Below are 19,129 nucleotides of genomic sequence, written 5' to 3'. Positions count from 1 at the left end.
TTCGGCAGGTCCCCCACCCGTTGGTCTTTAGAAGAACGCCGAAATTGCTAACTCCTGCGTAACACTACCAATTCGGGTTCACAACCCGCTAGGATATTTGGCTGAAAAGAACCGCGGTTCTACACTACTCGCCATTAAAATTGCTACACCAAGAAGAAATGCAGGTGATAAACGGGTATTCATTGCACAAATATATTATACTAAAACTAACATGTGATTACATTTTGACGCAATTTGGATGCATACATCCTGAGAAATCAGTATCCAGAACAACCACCTCTGGCCGTAATAACGGCCTTGATACGCCTGGGCATTGAGTCAAACAGAGTTTGGATGGCGTGTACAGGTACAGCTGTCCATGCAGCTTCAATACGATACCACAGTTCATCAAGAGTAGTGACTGGCGTATTGTGACGAGCCAGTTGCTCGGCCACCATTGACCAGACGTTTTCAATTGGTGAGAGAACTGGAGAATGTGCTGGCCAGGGCAGCAGTCGAACATCTTCTGTATCCAGAAAGGCCCGTACAGGACCTGCAACATGCGGTCGTGCATTATCCTGCTGAAATGTAGGGTTTCGCAGGGATCGAATGAAGGGTGGAGCCACGGGTCGTAACACATCTGAAATGTAACGTCCACTGTTCAAAGTGCCGTCAACGCGAACAAGAGGTAACCGAGACGTGTAACCAATGGCACCCCATACCATCACGCCGGGTGATACGCCAGTATGGCGATGGCGGCTACACGCTTCCAATGTGCGTTCACCGCGATGTCGCCAAACACGGATGCGCCCATCACGATGCTGTAAACAGAATCTATATTCATCCGAAAAAAGGACGATATGCCATTCGTGCAACCAGGTTCGTCTTGAGAACACCATCGCAGGCGCTCCTGTCTGTGACGCAGCGTCAAGGGTAACCGCAGCCACGGTCTCCCAGCTGATAGTCCGAGCTGCTGCAAACGTCGTCGAACTGTTCGTGCAGAAGGTTGTTGTTTTGCAAACATCCCCATCTGTTGACTCAGGGATCGAGACGTGGCTGCACGATCCGTTACAGCCATGCGGATACGATGCCTGTCATCTCGACTGCTAGTGATACGAGGCCGTTGGGATTCAGCACGGCGTTCCGTATTACCCTCCTGAACCCACCAATTCCATATTCTGCTAACAGTCATTCGATCTCGACCAACGCGAGCAGCAATTTCGCGACACGATAAAGCGCAATCGCGATAGGCTACAATCCGACCTTTATCAAAGTCGGAAATGTCATGGTACGCATTTCTCGTCCTTACTCTAGGCATCACAACGACGTTTCACCAGGCAACGCCGGTCAACTGCTGTTTGTGTATGAGAAATAGATTGGAAACTTTGCTCCTGCCAGCACGTTGTAGGGGTCGCCACCGGCGCCAACCTTGTGTGAATTCTCTGAAAAGCTAACCATTTGCATATCACAGCATCTTCGTCTTGTCGGTTAAATTTCGCGCCTGTAGCACGTCATCTTCGTGGTGTAGGAATTTTAATGATCAGTAGTGTATAACGAATCTCAAACACACCGCTGTACTCGTTGGATCATAGAATGGAAATTACACTCCCCCCCCCCCCCCCCACCTGCTGTAGGCCATTTATTTGTTGCTTGCGGTACATAGGCTCAAAATTACGTTAACAAATATTTCCCTTTGCCCAGTCCTGATCAAAGTTTTCTAGAGGTTTCCCTTGGATGCAAGGCAAATGGCTAAAGTTCCCAGTTGGGAATTTTCCCCACCCCACCACCTGCTCTCTTAGTATTTGCCTCAAAAGTTCCTGACTTTGCAGTGGTTCATTTTTCGAACAGCCTGCTCAGCCTAGAAAATCAAAAGTACAGAGAAAAAGCTTTATTAACGTTACTGTACCCCAGCTCTAACAAAGGGTTTCGGAAGGAATTCTATGATTATTAAAGCAATGCTGGAACTGGAAATCAGCTCCCAAATATTCCTCTCAGAGCCACTCGGATATTTAGGGTAAAGAATCGGAGAACCCCTCCGCCCGACAGTAACACGTGCACAGCCGTTAACAACGTTGTCACAGAAGTAAATTAATATTAATTCTAATATAAAATTCCTAGCAAGATTTTCGAGAGGTTCCCTTGATTGTAAACAAGATGCCAGAAGTACTATTCAAAATGGCTCTTAGCACTATGGGACTTAACATCTACGGTCATCAGTCCTCTAGACCTTAGAACTACTTAAACCTAACTAACCTAAGGACATCATACACATCCATGCCCGAGGCAGGATTCGAACCTGCCACCGTAGCGGTCACGCGGTTCCAGACTGAAGCGCCTAGAACCGCACGGCCACAGCGGCCGGCGAAGTACTATTCCTCTCCCATTTATTGTCGATTCGGAGCCCCTCTCCAACACTACCAGTTCGTTTGGCATTTGACCAGAAAGAACAGATGCTCTATAAAGGGCCCAATCTCAAAGAGATCGCTTTCCTGCTCGGAGGGGAGAGTAAAACGGTGAACAAAAGGCTGTTTCCGAAATACGGATGCAGCCACTAGCGCCGCCTTCATTCGGCAGCGAAATGGACTCACTACATTTGTCTAGCAACCTATCGACTTCACCCTATACACACATAACAGATACATTTTACATAAATTAGACTTTCAAATTTTTGTTTGGGAACATGTCTCAGAAGCGATCTCGCTCTCAGGAATTTTCCTCTGGCTGCAAGGCAGCTGCCAGAACTGGAATACTCCTCCAAAGTCACCGAAACTGAGGCGTCTTCAGTCCCAGTACCAGCTCGGGTGATTTTTTGTTTAAAAAAACTCGACAATGACTCAGACGTTGGAACGGTAGAGAATGAAAATTATTGCTCAAAGGACGGCTTCACTGTCTTACAAAATACACCGTCATTTCTTAGCTTATTTAAATTTTATTCATCGGTGTTCTGACGCAGCCCGCACAGCTTTCTCTCTTCACCTCAGAGCAGAACTAAGAGACAGTAAAACGTATTAAAAAAGATGTAATAATATTTCCGTGTGGCTCAACGGTCTGGATTAAGCCTTTCCAGTGGAAGCCACTTCAACGTATTCCCACTGGGGAAAGGGTAACTGCAGTTTAACAGCCATTCTGACAAGGGAACCACCCCATCGCACCCCCCTCAGATTTAGTTATAAGTTGGCACAGTGGATAGGCCTTGATAAACTGAACACAGATCAATTGAGAAAACAGGAAGAAGTTGTGTGGAACTGTGAAAAAATAAGCAAAATATACAAACAGAGTAGCCCATGGGCGACATAGGCAATATCATGGAGGCAGTTAGCCCACGAGCGCCGTGGTCTCGTGGTAGCGTGAGCAGCTGCAGAAGGAGAGGTCCTTGGTTCAAGTCCTCCCATCGAGTGAAAATTTTACTTTCTTTATTTTTGCATAGTTATTATCTGTCCGTTCGTTCATTGACGTCTCTGTTCACTGTAATAAGTTTAGTGTCTGTGTTTTGCGACGCATCGCAAAACCGTGCGATTAGCAGACGAAAGGACGTGCCTCTCCAATAGGAACCGAAAACATTTGATCGCAAGGTCATAGGTCAACCGATTCCTCCACAGGAAAACTCATCTGATATATTCTATACGACACTGGTGACGAAATGTGCGTCACATGACAGGAATATGTTGTCGACCCACCTAACTTGTACACTTGGCGAATGGGTAAAAAGATTCTTCTACCTTGCCCGATTTAGGTTTTCTTGTGGATGTGATAATCACTCCCAAAAAAGTGATAAAAACATGAGTTTGTCACATAAACTGAAAATAAAAAATTAAACTTTTTACTCGATCGAAGATTTGAACCAAGGACCTTTCGTTCCGCAGCTGCTCACGTTACCACGAGACCACGGCGCTCGTACGTTTCCGATATCCTTGATGTTGCATATCTTCCCATGAACTACTCAGTTTGTATTTTTGGTTATTTTTTCACAGTTCCACACAACTTCTTCCTGTTTTCTCAATTGATCTGTGTTCAGTTTTTCAAGGCCTATCCACTGTGCCAACTTATAACTAAATCTGAGGGGGGTGCGATGGGGAGGTTCCCTTGTGAGCAACATGCAGTCGATGGCGAATCTTCATATCATTGACAGGTAAAGGTCTGGTTAAAAGTAGATTGATATATCCCCTGGTCCGAACGGGATTCGATTTCGCAACCTTTATGTTTCCGAGTATCATCTTTACCACAAAACCACCAGGCCTGTGGCACCCTCCCCCCTGCCTCCTACGTCACTGAAGCCAAAGAAACTGATACATCTGCCTAACATCGTGTAGAAGTGCCGCAACACGACGTGGCATAGACTCGAATAATGTCTGAAGTATTACAGATGGTTCAAATGGCTCTGAGCACCATGCGACTTAACATCTGAGGTCATCAGTCCACTAGAACGTATAACTACTTAAACATAACTAACCTAAGGACATCACACACGTTCATGCCCGAGGCAGGATTCGAACCTGCGACCGTAGCAGCAGCGCGGTACCAGACTGAAGCGCCTAGAACCGCTCGGCCACCACGGCCGGCTCCGAAGTAGTGCTGGAGGGAACTGACACCATCAATCGTGCAGGTCTGTCAATAAATCCGTAAGAAACCGGGGGGGGGGGGGGGGGGGAAGAGAGGGCAGATCTCTTCTGAACAGCTCTTTGCAAGGCATCCCAAATACGCTCAATAATGTTCATGTCTGGGGAGTTTGGTGGCCAACCGAAGCGTTTAAACTCAGAAGAGTGTTTCTGGAGCCACACTACAGCAATTCTGGACGTGTGGGGTGTCGCATTGTCCTGCTGGAATTGCCCAAGTCCGTCGGAATGCACAATGGATTTGAATGGATACAGGTGGTCAAACAGGATGTTTTGGTACGCGTTACCTCTCAGGCTCTTATCTAGACGTATCAGGGGTCCCATATCACTCCAACTGCGTACGCCCCACACCATTCAGAGTCTCCATCACCTTGAAGAGTCCCCTGCTGACATGCAGGGTCCGTGGGTTCATGAGGTTGTCTGCATACCCGTACAAGTCCATCCGGTCGATACATGAAACGGGATTCGTCCGACGAGGCAACATGTTTCCAGTTATGAATGGTCCATCGTCGGTGTTGACGGGCACACGCAAGGAGTAAAGCTTTGTATCGTGTAGTCATCAAGAGTACACGAGCAGGTCTTCGGCTCCGAAAACCCATATCGATGATGTTTCGTTGAATGGTGCGTACGCTGTCACTTGTTGATGACCCAGCATGGAAATCTGCAGCAATTTGCAGAAGGGTTGCACTTCTGTCACGCTGAACGATTCTCTTCAGTCATCGTTGGTCCCGTTCTTGTAGGATCTTTTTCCGGTCGGAGCAATGTCGGAGATGTGAGATTTTACCGGACTCCCGATATACGCTGTACACTCGTGAAATGGTCGTACGGGAAAGTTGCCGCTTCATCACTACCTCTGAGATGTTGCGTCGCGTTGCTCGTGCGCCGACTATAACAACACCCCGTTCAGACTCACTTAAATTTTCATGATCTGCTATTGTAGCAGCATTAACCGATCTAACAACTGCGTCAGACACTTGTTGTCTTATATAGGCGTTGCCGACCGCAGCGTCATATTCTGCCTGTTTACCTATCTCGTTATTTGAATGTGCATGCCTATACGAATTTCTTTGGCGCTTCAGTAAGAGGTAGCATGGTCTTTGGCTGACAGAAACGGTGGTCATGAATAAGTCTCATCTCAGCCAGTCCACCCAATTTTCCAGCATTGCCTGTCAGTTCAGGGAACCAGAAATTGATCAGAGACGAAAGAAAGTGAAGGGTTGAGGACTGTTAGTTGTTTATTCTGTCATCTATGGCTTTTATTGTACACACACACACACACACACACACACACACACACACACACACACACACACACACACTATTTGTTCAACGCCATGAGACCGGGCTGGTGATTGTAAATCCGTTAGTGTTGTGCTGGGTACATTCGTCAACAATAGTAACTTCTGGTGATCGAAAATGCACATGTTGCACGACGAAATTATTACCTACAAGCTGTACCCGGTATGCACTGCAATGCCACGGAAAGAAAAAAAAAGTTTGATTTTATAATCTGTTTATTGAACTGCTTTTGCTACATAACACTTTTTTTAGTTTTTCAAGCTGGCGCGAACATGAATAAGTGAGACGGTTTCCAATGTGTGAGCAAGCCACATACAGTTGTCCATGTGGGAAGCATGGATTTTCTAAATTTAGTCCACTCACTTGCAGTGATTGTCCCTGCACATTGTTGATGGCCACTGTAAGTGCTGTTCGATCGCAGTTACACACTCACAACAGAACACCACTTAGTGTGTCGCGTGTTTGACAGCAAATACTACAAGTACCGGGTTCGTCAAGACAAAGATCAAAATATATTACCTACGGTTAACCATTACATACTGTAAGTGGCGAATACTCGTATATAAAACATCTTATGTTTGCACAAAATCAAACAGGTTATGACAGTAGTACTGTCTGTTACAAATATTTTATTGAGGTCCCTCCACGTATGACATGCTTGAACTGAATACGTGGGTGGACTGCTACAAAATACGTACATTAAAACATGCCTGTATTAGAATGCAACTTTGTATGGCACTTTCAAATCAGTCAGTCAAGAACTTCTCGAGATTAGCTATTAAGAACAAATGAATAGAAGACGTAAATGTTCCTAATTGCAAATCTCTGAATGTTCTTGACTGATTGATTAGAAATTTTGACACAACGTTGCATTGGAATACACCCGTGGTTTTATATTCCATTGTTTTTAGTACACGCGCAGCTCTGTTCTTGCGCTCTGTTTATGGTCGACGGTATAACATCAACCCACTGGGAATTGTACACGTTTAAAGTGAAATGGCAGTTTGTTAGGAATAAGCGGCATTTGGGATATAAAAACTCGGTGCGCTGGCGCCACTTCCCGTCAAAATGTGTGCTGGATGTTGTTACACTGGAGAGAAGTGGCTTACAGCCTCTGTGAGTGAAGGGTTCTGAGGAGCGAGATGATGCGTTGTGCTATTACAGTTATGTCTCGCCCCGTCTTCGTAAGGAGTTTCCAGAGAGCAGGTTAAAGCCTCATGTTCTCGAGCTGCAGCAGGCCTCGCCTTTCGATATTCATTGCATTATTGAAACCACCTAGTAGTCCTCAGCTTTACAGCTGTTCTGGCGTATTCAGGAAGACTCGACCGTTTTTATCCATAAACCAAACGAAATCAAAATGTAATGAGTAGGCATTACAGTCGCAAAGAAAATTTAATAAATTCTTTTTTCCTAGCACATAATGTAAATAAAATCTATCGAAGCTCTATAAAGCAAAGCAATGTCCTTAAGTTTTTAACATCAAAGGCAAATCAGAAAATCGGAGTTCCTAGCTAAGTAAATTTAATGTTAATTTGTATTAGTAAAGATAAGATTGCGGCGTTTAATTCTGTCATTAACATAAACTTCCGAAAATGTATCTGTCACTGACGTAAAAAACTTTCCTAAATAAAACCTGTCGAAAGAAGCAAACCAATATCGTTAAATTGTTAATACACAAAGGGAAACCAGTAAAGCCGAGTGTCTTAGCCAACTAAATTCGCTCTTAGTTTGTATTAGTAAAGATAAGATTGCGGCGCTTAGTTTAGTCACAGTCGTAAATTTCCGAAAGGACATTTTTCGCTGAGTTAAAAACACTAGTAGTGCTATCTATTGGTTCTTTGTTGCACTACGGAAATAAAAGCGCCATCTGCTGGTTCTTTGGTGTACTACACGATGATGAAACGTCCGATCTACTAGGCTTAGCAGACGATTTTAAATAATATTTTAAACTATATCTGTTTTTCATCTCCTGTTTTGATGAAATAAATCCTTTATGTTGCCGAAGCTACAGTCGAGTTAACTTTGAAAACCCCACGAAAATTCGTCTGGCAGTTTTCGAGATTGGCATGTTCAAAAAGACAGGCACGACGGTTTTACATTTTTATTATTATTATAGATTTTACCGACATAATGACTTTCATTTCACTGAAATTGATAAACCGATGCTGAATAGTTACATACTCTGTCCGACTACTTAGGGCCGCTGCAGGGCACGACGTACTATACACAGGGTGGAGAAACTGAAAATGTCCTGGAAAATATTTCATGCACACCAACTGTTTATACAGGGCAAGTTGTGTAGCCTATCTTATGAAATATTTCCTGCGTTATTTTCCGCATCCCGTATAAACGATCATGCAGATCAGCAGCCCTATGACACTGTACGCGGATGACGCTGTTACGCACAGCGAGGTGACTTCGATAGAAACCTGTTGCTAAACGACGAGTCACTTGCCCATGATGAGCGTCTGTTTCAAGGATGCACAACTAACTCTAAACAGGAACAAACGTAATGTGATGCCGTAAGTTTCTTTATTGTGAAACCTGCAGCATATATTATGTCACTGTAGGACATTACACAGATAATTGGAAAACAGTATGCTGCTTGATGTTTTATTTTAGTATATGAGCTTATTTCGGCCTTATTGACTTCATCGGTACATGTCCTGACGTTGTAGATGCACGTATGTCAACTTCAAATAAACCATTATTACTGTCTGTCGTTGCTGGATGCAATATTATTTTCAGCAATGTTTTAAAGTTGTTTGATTATTTGCTGTTGCTCCTATATTATAATATGTTTTGTACTATCTGACATTTGTTGAAATTGAAGTTCGAAAGCTAGTTTGGCGTAAACAGTTAGCTGTCAAACCTGAATTCCTACAAATGTGAGATGGTAAAAAACGTATTATGAAACAGGTGCAACAGCAAATAATCGAACAACCTTAAAACGTTGCTGAAAATAACCTTACAACGAACAACTACAGGCAGCAATAATGGTTTACTCAAAGTTGACATATGACCATCTATAGCTTCAGGACATGTACCGATGAAGACAATAAGGCCGAAATAAGCCCATATACTCAAATGAAATACCAAGGAGCATACTGCTTCTCAATTCTCTGCCTATTGTGATACGCTTAAATTGATGAGGTCAGCTATCGTTTGACTGCACGAGCGGTCATCAGTCACTTGCATCAGTTGGTACCGTCGACTTTTGGGACGCTTACTGCATTGGTTTAACGGAAGAAATAAGAAGACTCAAGCAAAAGCTGCAAGATTTGTCAATGGATCGTTCAGTCAGCGTCAGTACGACACAGAAGTGTTGAAACTGCAGTGTGAGACGTCACAATGCAGGCTTCGTACGTCGCCAAGGGCCGTACTCATAAACCTCTGAGACGGCAAGAAGCACGCTTTGTTTCCTCTAGCATACATCTCGTGGAACGACTAAGACAATAAAATCAGAAAGATTTGGGTCCTGTGTGCCGAGGAGGGACGATGGACGGCTGACATGTGCATCCAACTACTTACCGTTAGATGGCTTGCAGAATATTGGAATTAAAATACTTTCATAAAAGAGCAGAAATTAGTAAGAAGTGATCTAAGAGCAGCAGACCATTGAAGTAATTGCTTTGCGGTGTAAAAGAATCGCCTGAAAATGCAAGAAATGAAAAAGGGCTCTAGAGAACTGTCTTTTAACGGCATGTGAATGGGTGTGTCTGTCTGATGAAAACTGACTGCACGAGCGGTGATCGGTCACCTGCATCAGTTCCTACCGTCGACTTTCTGGGACGCTTACTAATTTGGTTTAACGGTAGGAATAAGAAGACTCAAGCAAAAGCTGCAAGATTTTCACAGAAAAGCTCTTTACTACATCTCATGTCGTCATAACATGTAGTGTATCGCCAACGTTAAGCGTGATTTGCTTTGAATATACTTACCAGCATAACGTCTCTCTGGAACTCTGAAACTCTCTAAAATAATAGAGAACTCCACGAATCGTAATATCGCGTCCTAGCTAAGGAATCAACATCAACCCACGTTAGCCCTACTTGAAGGCCACTAGCAGAGGATGTGGAAATTTCTGGACCATGCTAAAACACTTAGCGAGTTGCGTGAGCATGGAGAATGTCCCATTGGGTAGTACTGAGAGCTCAAACGATCCGATACAAGATTTATCAAAGTCATTTTCACAAAGAAGCCGACATGTAGTTCGTCACTCACTGTCAGATAAGTACTTCTGAAACACAATACTTACACTTCATGTTTACCGAACACTTACTGAACTTGTTTCAAAAATATAAAAACTAAGTTAGAAATTCCCATAAACACGAATAATTCAAGGAAAAAATGAAGAATAAGGGAAAAAGTCTTAAACTATTGAGCATCTGTTAAGATGACGTAATTAAACCAAAAATATTGAAAAAATTGTTACGCTTTTTCAACCCATTTAAGACTCAAGGCAGCTATAGGCCAACACAAATAAGCTTTATCAGAAATGGAGCAACGAAGCAGACGAAAACATACAACTGGGCAGGATGTTTAACGTGCGTAACACAGACCAGTGCTCATCTCGATGTGTACACACCCAGTTTCAGCGAAAAGATCAATAAATTTTAAAGTTCTTCTCCAGTTTCAATTCTCTTTTATGGACATCTTCAGTTAACGCGCCTCACAGCCATTACGTTTGTCTTCCGGGCGACAACTCGCAATCGTGATTGCCCCAGGCTTTTGAGGAGAATGAATTAAGGAAAAGAAAAGTGCTTGCTGTAATATTAAGAGTCAGAAATGAAATGATGATGTGTCGTTGATGGCGGAGAAGCCCCATCCGGGGAAGTTCGGCCGCTCAAGTCTTATTTCAGGTGGTGCCACATTGGGTGACTTGCGCATCAGTGATGATGAAATGATGATGACAGCACAACACCCGATCCACGAAAGGAGAAAATCTCCGTCCTGGTCGGCTGATCCCCGCTGCATGGTAGGCAAACACGTTACCAATCAGCTAAGCAGGCGGACAAGAAACGGAAAAAGTCTCTATATTCGCTAGGTATAGGTTTCCTACCTGTATAATGATTTTAACACCAGCTTGCAATGATCTGTAAGTAATGTAACTATACTTACCAGCGGAAAAAGGTCTCCTGTCGGAGCAGAAAAAAAAGGCGTATATGTTTCTCTTCAAAAGACTCTGACAGAAAGTGGGGAACCAGCTGCCGAAATCATCGTCCTGCCTTCATCATCAAAAATTTTGGCATCCAAACATATTCCCACTCTTTTAATACATAACTGTCTCAATCCTTTTACCCAGTCTCTCCCTGTACTTCATACTCAGTATCTACCTCTCACTGCCACTTTCTACATATGTCTCTCTCTCTCCCCCACTGTTTTCTTTTTCTCCAGTTGATTTACAGTATATTCAACTGCCACTGTCTCCTCTCTCACGTACACGGTCTGTTTTTGTCTTTCTTTTAGACTGCCACTTTCATCACCATGTCTCAACAGCTAAAAAATACTAGATATACTAAAATACTACAAAAGACTATGGGGTCCAAATTATGTGTTCAAAATTTCGATCCAAAGTACACCCTCCCCTGTACCAACGCGTTAAAGTTCGCTCGTATGTGAGAGTCAAGAACACCCTCCCTTCCCCCCCTCCCGCCAGCCTATGTATGGTCATGTCTCTCTGCTGGTCTCTTTCAGCATAAAAGCGCGAATACGTTCGCCTGCCAAATTTTTGGATGAGGAAGGCGGAATCAGGATTGAGACAGGTCACTTTTTTGTCGCAGTCCTTTAAAGACGAACATATTCGCCTTTTTTGTGCTGCGAGAGGAGCACTTTCCCTCTGCTTCCCTACTTTTCCCTGCTACAGCAGGGTGTGATGCTTGATGAAACGAATTCTATTGGTTAGTAAAGTTTTGACAGTTTGTTCATATATTTCGACACATTCATACACTTTTGCCACTTATAAAAAAGACATAGCTACACATCATGAAATGTTAACACAAAATCTTTGGCATTATATTTTTTCTGATTACTTTTCTCGCCGATTGTAATTCATCCAAAATATCTGGCTTATGCTTCTTGTCTTAAAATATGTATTACTGGAAATATTTTACTAAATTTGACGTCCTTTTAGTTCTACCTAATTTTTGGCAGTCATGTTGAAGTTCTTTTCGGGGATGTTTAAGACTATTTTCATCCCAGTTTTTGTCACTGCAATACCACTTCGGGCATATTTGAACAGCGGAAAAATGCTCCTGTCGGAGCACAATAAAGGCGAATGTGTACCTCATTAAAAGGCTCTGACAGGAAAGCTTTTGAACCGATACTACAGTTTTACGGTGTGGAGTGCCCACTTCACAAAATAAATGCTTCCTCTGATTTAATTTAAGCGCAGGGCTCTCATTCACCGCAAGCTAACTTTACACTACTTTACATAAAAATGCACAATATTTTAGGCTACTCCTATAATATACGATTTTCTAAAGTTCTAATGGCTCTGAGCACTATGGGACTTAACAGCTGAGGTCATCAGTCCCCTAGAACTTAGAACTAGTTAAACCTAACTAACCTAAGGACATCACACACATCCAGGCTGAGGATGGATTCGAACCTGCGACCGTAGCGGTCGCGCAGTTCCAGACTGAAGCGCCTAGAACTCGATAGACACACACAGAGATCAAAATACAATAGAGAATACGGTTTACCCGTTGCATGTGAACTGAAACGTTTTTTCAATTAAATTAAAGCATATTTCCGTAACAGACAAAGAAGAGAGATCCAGAAGAAACTGTACGTGACGGAGAAAAACTAAAATCTAATCTGAATTCAGTATACGAAAATTAGTTATAATCACGTAGTTTCATACAGAAGGCAAAAAGTTTGTTGTGCTGTGTTATAATTTCACGTCCACAGTAGGCGGTGCCTCTAAGCTTACATACCGGTCCATAACAGGCCTCTCAGTAATACACCGCATCTAACGCGACATAAAAGGCGCATGTTTATCTGGCTTGACCTTCCTGTGACTTTTGGACATACATTTATCACCTCCGCTTCTTTCCAATGGTATGACGTCAGCTTCTTCGTCAGAAAAGTATAACAAGTGATAATCAACTGCATCGTGAATTTGCGTTTGTACCTAAATGATGCTTCGTAGACTCTCATGGGCGTTTTGGCTTCAATGATTCCTGTATGCTTGTATTATCAAAAGTCACACTTTTTCATGATTTTCGCGTACCTCTGGTCATTGTGGTGCTTGTTCTTACACCGGTGCATCACTGTCCCGTAATACAGTATGACAGGTGTAAGTTCCTAATCCGTTAACTACATTTCTCCTAAGATAACAGCAGTGGACAGCTCACTGACATTACTGGAGCAGAGAGGTCGCACTGCTGGGACAGGAGATCGATCAGCGAGCTGTTCGCTCTAACTAGGCGATGTGGGCGACGTCGCACACCCACTCTGAAAGGCATGGCTGTCGCCACCCGGGCCGGAGATTAGATTTCAACGCCCCATCGACAGCGTGGTCATTAGAGATGCAGCACAAGCTCGCATTACGGAAGGGCGACGAAGGAAATCTCCTGTGTCCTTTAGAAGGAACCATCCTGACACTTGCGTTAAACGATTCGACGTTTGGGATAGCTCGCAAGAAATCAAGATTCGCCTTGACAAGGCAAGAAGCGTGTTTCAGAAAATGAATGCTTTCTTCAAATATCATAACCTAACTTTAAGAACAAAAATCAGACTTTCACACTGCTATCTGAGTAGAGATATGGACCTTAAATAGAAACACTGAGATGAAGCTGGAGGCCTTTGAAATGTAGCTTTATAGGTGGATCCTGAGAAAACCTCGGACCAGAGAGTGACAAACGTAGATGTCTCGAGAACATTAAACACAACACCTAAATTAATCAAGACAGTGAAATGCCGAAAGTTGCAATATCTAGGACATATCATGCGTTATACAAATAGATACGATTTGCTACAAAAAATACTTCATGGGAAAATCAACAGCAAAACAAGTCCTGAAGAAGACGAATATCTTAGTTTGACAACCTTAGATGCTGGTTCAGTATGTCTTCAACAGAACCACCCCGCGTTGCTACCAACAAGAGAAGAATAACCATGATGATGGCCAGCATGCGAAACGGATAGGCACCGAGAGAAGAGAAAGAGGATTTAGCAGCCGGCTCAGTTATTTGTTGCGTTCAGCACGATAGAGTCAAAGCAAGTAGAATAAAAAAAGCACTCCGTCGTCAGGCCACAAGTGGCCCATCGGGACCACCCGACCGCCGTGTCATCCTCAGGGGAGGATGCGGATAGGAGGGGCGTGTGGTCAGCACACCGCTCTCCCGGTCGTTATGATGGTTGTCTTTGACCGGAGCCGCTACTATTCGGTCGAATACCTCCTCAATTGGCATCACGAGGCTGAGTGCACCCCGAGAAATGGCAACAGCACACGGCGGCCTGGATGGTGACCCATCCAAGTGCCGCCCACGCCCGACAGCGCTTAACTTCGGTGATCTCACGGGAACCGGTGTATCCACTGCGGCAAGGCCGTTGCCCAAAGCAAGTAGAATGCTGATCTTAAATTTCCACTGTATTCTTAAGGAGTACGGTTGTCCTTAAATTTCGTATCTGGATCCCCAGCTACTCGAAAAGGAGGGAAGGACAATTACGGCTCAGTATCCCATCGAGGTGCAGGTACAGATTGTTCAAGTGTGGATTAAGGGAATCTGTCGTATCCTCTGAGTACCATCCCAGAAATTGCCTTAAAACGTTCAGGGAATCCATTAAACAATCCTAGAACTATTATCAGACTGAGATATTCAGCTGGACGGTCCGATAGAAACTTGATCCGTCCCCATACCATTACCCCACATAATAGAAAATTCACACTTCTTCAGAGTGGGGTTGAAGCGTTTCCCGAAACTGTGAAGTTCCGTTCAGTCAGGGGCGTTTTGATATCATTTGAGTAGGAAATATTACGGCAGATTGTCTTTTTCCTTATTTTATTAGGTTTTTATTACAGTTGCTCCTCGGTTATTTCGACAAGTTGTTCAGCGCTCATTTATTCAGTTTTCGGCTTCAGTAGCGTGAACTCTCTATTACGTGAAATCGGAAATTTTCGTTTGGTACAAGAAGCAGACAGCTCAAAACAACTGTCTGTGTTTGCCTGTAAGTGATCAAACTACAGTGACACCGCATGACAACTAGCTTTAATCTTGCCGGAGTTAATTTCCCCACCCGGATGGCGGACAGCTCCAATTTTGGTAACACTCCAACAATGAGGAACACAGTGCAATTCATACTGACTTTCAGAGAACTGATTTGACTCGAGTACGTTCAGTTTTCATCTCGCATCAAATTAGTCCTTTACTTCCATAGTTAACAATGGTGCTCAGGGAAGTTTAGGTAACTTTTTCTTCTGTAAGACTGAAACGCTAATTTTAAAACTCTTAATTACGGTGTGTCAAGAAAATGCTAAGATCGCCTGCGTGACCTGCGTTTGTAGATGGTTTGTTCGCCGTCTTGATTCACGTTCTGTCGTAGATTACGCGGGTAGCATTTTCCAAAACCAGTTTGGAAATATTTAGGGTTTTGCTTTTTGACCCATTCTTCTCTGAATTATTTTAAAGCTGTTGCGTACATTCGAGGATTCTTGCCCACGCTTCGAACTATTGGGACTATGTGATTAGAGAAACAGTGTAAATTAGACTATCTGATAAAAACTGTGATAGAGACACCAGCTGTGCACTTAGAAATGGATCGAAGCTTGCGCCTGATGGTGAACGAGGACAGAGGAAGACTTCTCGTAGTCGACCGCCTGAATGCGAGTGGTGACGCTAAAAGTGGCGCTGGAAAGAGAGCGCTACCATCGTTCACGCCATTTCCGTGACGTCATCATGACGTATGTCTAATAAAGCAAATCAGACGCCGTCCTCTGGGCATAAAAGTAGGAGACTTGCAGGTTTCACGACAGTCCAGAGCTGCGCTGTTCCAAAGCTACGGTACCAAAGTTTTGGTGGAGTACGTAAATGAGACAGTAAATGTTAGGGCTACAGGTAACACTGGTAGTATTGGTAGGGAAAGAAACATGAAAGAATGTATAAGAGAGGAATTGGAAGGCGATGACGCCTCTTCATTTTTTTGTTTGGTTGTTTGTTTTGCAAATAACAGAACCGCACATTATTCAGTGTTAGTCCATTGTGCATTTTATATCGTTCGAAAATGTAAATTGCATTTCATGCGTAATAAAAATTAGTTGATCTCCTAATTTCTCCGCGTTTGTGTAATCAGTGCAATAACTTCTGATGCAAGTACAGTTTACATGCACCAACGTGAGAAAATCTATATAGCTACCGTTGTTATTTTGTACTCAATAGAGCGTTCTCCATCACGAACAAACGCAAGAGTTTCCTGTCACTTTTGATACGTGCTATATGATAAATGTGTAAGTTTCTTTTTTTTTTCTTTTACAGTAACATCCCTCTGTTTCCGTTGCAAATCAACGGTTTTCCAGTAAAACCTGAATTAAACATTGACAAATAAATTTTGCTATAAATTTCCATTATCTTTATGTGACAGACAGCAGGATACCTATGTAGAACAAAGACGTTCAGTTTCTAGACGGTTCACTACTTCTGCTTTCTGGATGACTAGTAACAGACATGACATATGTAAACAAAACGAGCGATATAAGGTAAAGTCCGATAGTTACGCAACACACAGAACATACAGGTAATGCGTGTACGCCGTGCGGGGTAGCCGCCACTCGGTCTGAGGCGCCTTGCCACGGTTAGCGTGGCTCCACTCCCAATCCCCCCCCCCCTGCCCCCCGTCGAAGATTCAAGTCTTCCCTCGGGGATGGGTGTGTGTGTTGTCCTTAGCGTAAGTTAGGTTAAGTTAGATTAAATAGTGTGTAAGCCTAGGGACAGATGAGCTCAGCAATTTGGTCCCATCGGAGCTTACCACAAATTTCCAGTGCAGATACATCTTAACTAACCAAGGCCACTATCAAAACTACTGTAGCCTAAGCTTACTAATGACAGTGTACTGTAGCCTGCAGTAGTTTTACAGATGTACTACAGCCCGAGTTAGTCCCAGACGACGATAACCGAGGCAGTCGCGGAAAGCTTGAGGTTTTATCGGAATTCGGCGTGGCTTGTTAACTGAAAAGTTTTTATCAGAGCGCTGTATCGCGAAAGAGTTTATAGCCATATTACTAACAAACTTATTTTTGATTTGGTCTGTCTAAGACAAAAATACGAAACTCATGCAAAACTATTACCAAATTGATTAATATTTTTGTCACAGATTTCAAGGCTGTGGCTAGTCAAACGGCTGAAGCGTTCAGAAAACTAGTAATGTTAAGGGACGACGTGAAAGGTGCTACATCTACATCTACATTTATACTCCGCAAGCCACCCAACGGTGTGTGGCGGAGGGCACTTCACGTGCCACTGTCATTACCTCCCTTTCCTGTTCCAGTCGCGTATGGTTCGCGGGAAGAACGACTGCCGGAAAGCCTCCGTGCGCGCACGAGTCTCTCTAATTTTACATTCGTGATCTCCTCGGGAGGTATAAGTAGGGGGAAGCAATATATTCGATACCTCATCCAGAAACGCACCCTCTCGAAACATGGACAGCAAGCTACACCGCGATGCAGAGCGCATCTCTTGCAGAGTCTGCCACTCGAGTTTGCTAAACGTCTCCGTAACGCTGTCACGCTTACCAGATAAACCTGTGACGAAACGCGCCGCTCTTCTTTGGATCTTTTCTATCTCCTCTGTCAACCCGACCTGGTACGGATCCCACACTGATGAGCAATACTCAAGTATAGGTCGAACGACTGTTTTGTAAGCCACCTGCTTTGTTGATGGACTACATTTTCTAAGGACTCTCCCAATGAATCTCAACCTGGCACCCGCCTTACCAACAATTAATTTTATATGATCATTCCACTTGAAATCGTTCCGAACGCATACCCCAAGATATTTTACAGACGTGACTGCTACCAGTGTTTGTTCCGCTGTGTTGCCGGTTCTCGCGAGTCTCGCCCACCGGCAGCAGTGCGGAGGGTGAGCTGGGACGAGGCACTCACCTGGCACTCCAGAGTGACGTCGGAGCCGGCGAGCGCCTTCAGCTGCCCCGGCAGGATGGCGACGAACTCCGGCAGCTCCCGCGGCCGGCCCACGGTGACGGGGGCGCTGGTGGCCACCGACTCGCCCCAGCCGTAGCGGTTGCGCGGCGTCACGCGGAACCTGTACTCTGCGCCGGCCTTCAGGTTGAACGCGTCGTAGCTGTTGATCGGCGAGACGCCCAGCTGAAACACGGCGGGACCACAGCTGCACTCAGCAAACGCACTGGCCCACTCTGACAACGAGCACGCGACTGCAGCGGGAGACATCATCTACACTCATGTTCAGAAAAAAACAACAGAACACCTTGAACAACTAGAGAGAGGACGTCCATGTTCACAGGACACGTACATTAGTATCTTCTGCAGAATTTGAACGGTGTCGGCCAGCATGTTCATAGTCGACATCGATATCGCAACGCAGCACCACCTACGGATACGAGGGTATTTTGTTTCCACTAGCTGCTTATTTTTTATGACCCACCGTCTAATTTCTTATGGTGGGTCGTATGTTGGCACTTAGCCGCTGTGACTGGGTCCGGGGTCCGGTGTGACTGAAAGTGACACCACACCGGCTCCCGTCCCCACTCACACCGTCGCCCGTGTCCCGCCACGTGGAGGCGGGATCTATTTGTTTACATCCATTTGATATCTTCTTTTTGTGCATCATTAGAAAAACTTATAACTAATACAGAATCAATACGAGGGTAATCCCAAAAGTAAGGTCTCCTATTTTTTTATAAGTACAGAACTCTGTGTGGCAGTTGGTCACACTGTTATGAAGAGTGCTTCACGCGCTGTGTGTAAACATGTGCACGCCGCGCTGAGGCGCTCAGTCTTGACTTCGCAGCCGTTGAGAATGGCGCTCCCGTTCGATATCGCCGCCAAGTGCTAATTGCGCGTAGTTATTCGACTTTTGAACGCAAAGGGCACTGCGCCGATTGAAATCCATCGCCAATTGACGGAAGTGTATGGCGAGTCGTGCATGGATGTCAAAAATTAAATTACAACGAAATGAAAACTCTTAGCTGCTTACAGGCGTTGACATACGTCAACGGGGACAGATGAAAATGTGTGCTCCGACCGGGGCTCGAACCCGGGA

General features: G+C 44.2%; 1 protein-coding gene and 1 pseudogene across 1 annotated transcript in view; both read right to left on the bottom strand.

Moving 5' to 3' along the window:
- The window catches only part of LOC126260759 (uncharacterized), a 1,547,391-nt gene that overhangs the window by 843,158 nt on the left and 685,104 nt on the right, over positions 1–19,129 (bottom strand). Inside the window, exon 34 of the mRNA XM_049958097.1 lies at positions 17,992–18,213. Coding sequence (XP_049814054.1) covers positions 17,992–18,213 — 222 coding nt within the window. The remainder of the gene's footprint in view (positions 1–17,991; positions 18,214–19,129) is intronic.
- Positions 14,335–14,452, bottom strand: LOC126261057 (5S ribosomal RNA; annotated as a pseudogene).

Source organism: Schistocerca nitens, chromosome 5 (genome assembly GCF_023898315.1).
Source record: "Schistocerca nitens isolate TAMUIC-IGC-003100 chromosome 5, iqSchNite1.1, whole genome shotgun sequence".
Lineage (NCBI taxonomy): Eukaryota > Metazoa > Arthropoda > Insecta > Orthoptera > Acrididae > Schistocerca > Schistocerca nitens.
This window is presented reverse-complemented; position numbering and strand designations above follow the sequence as displayed.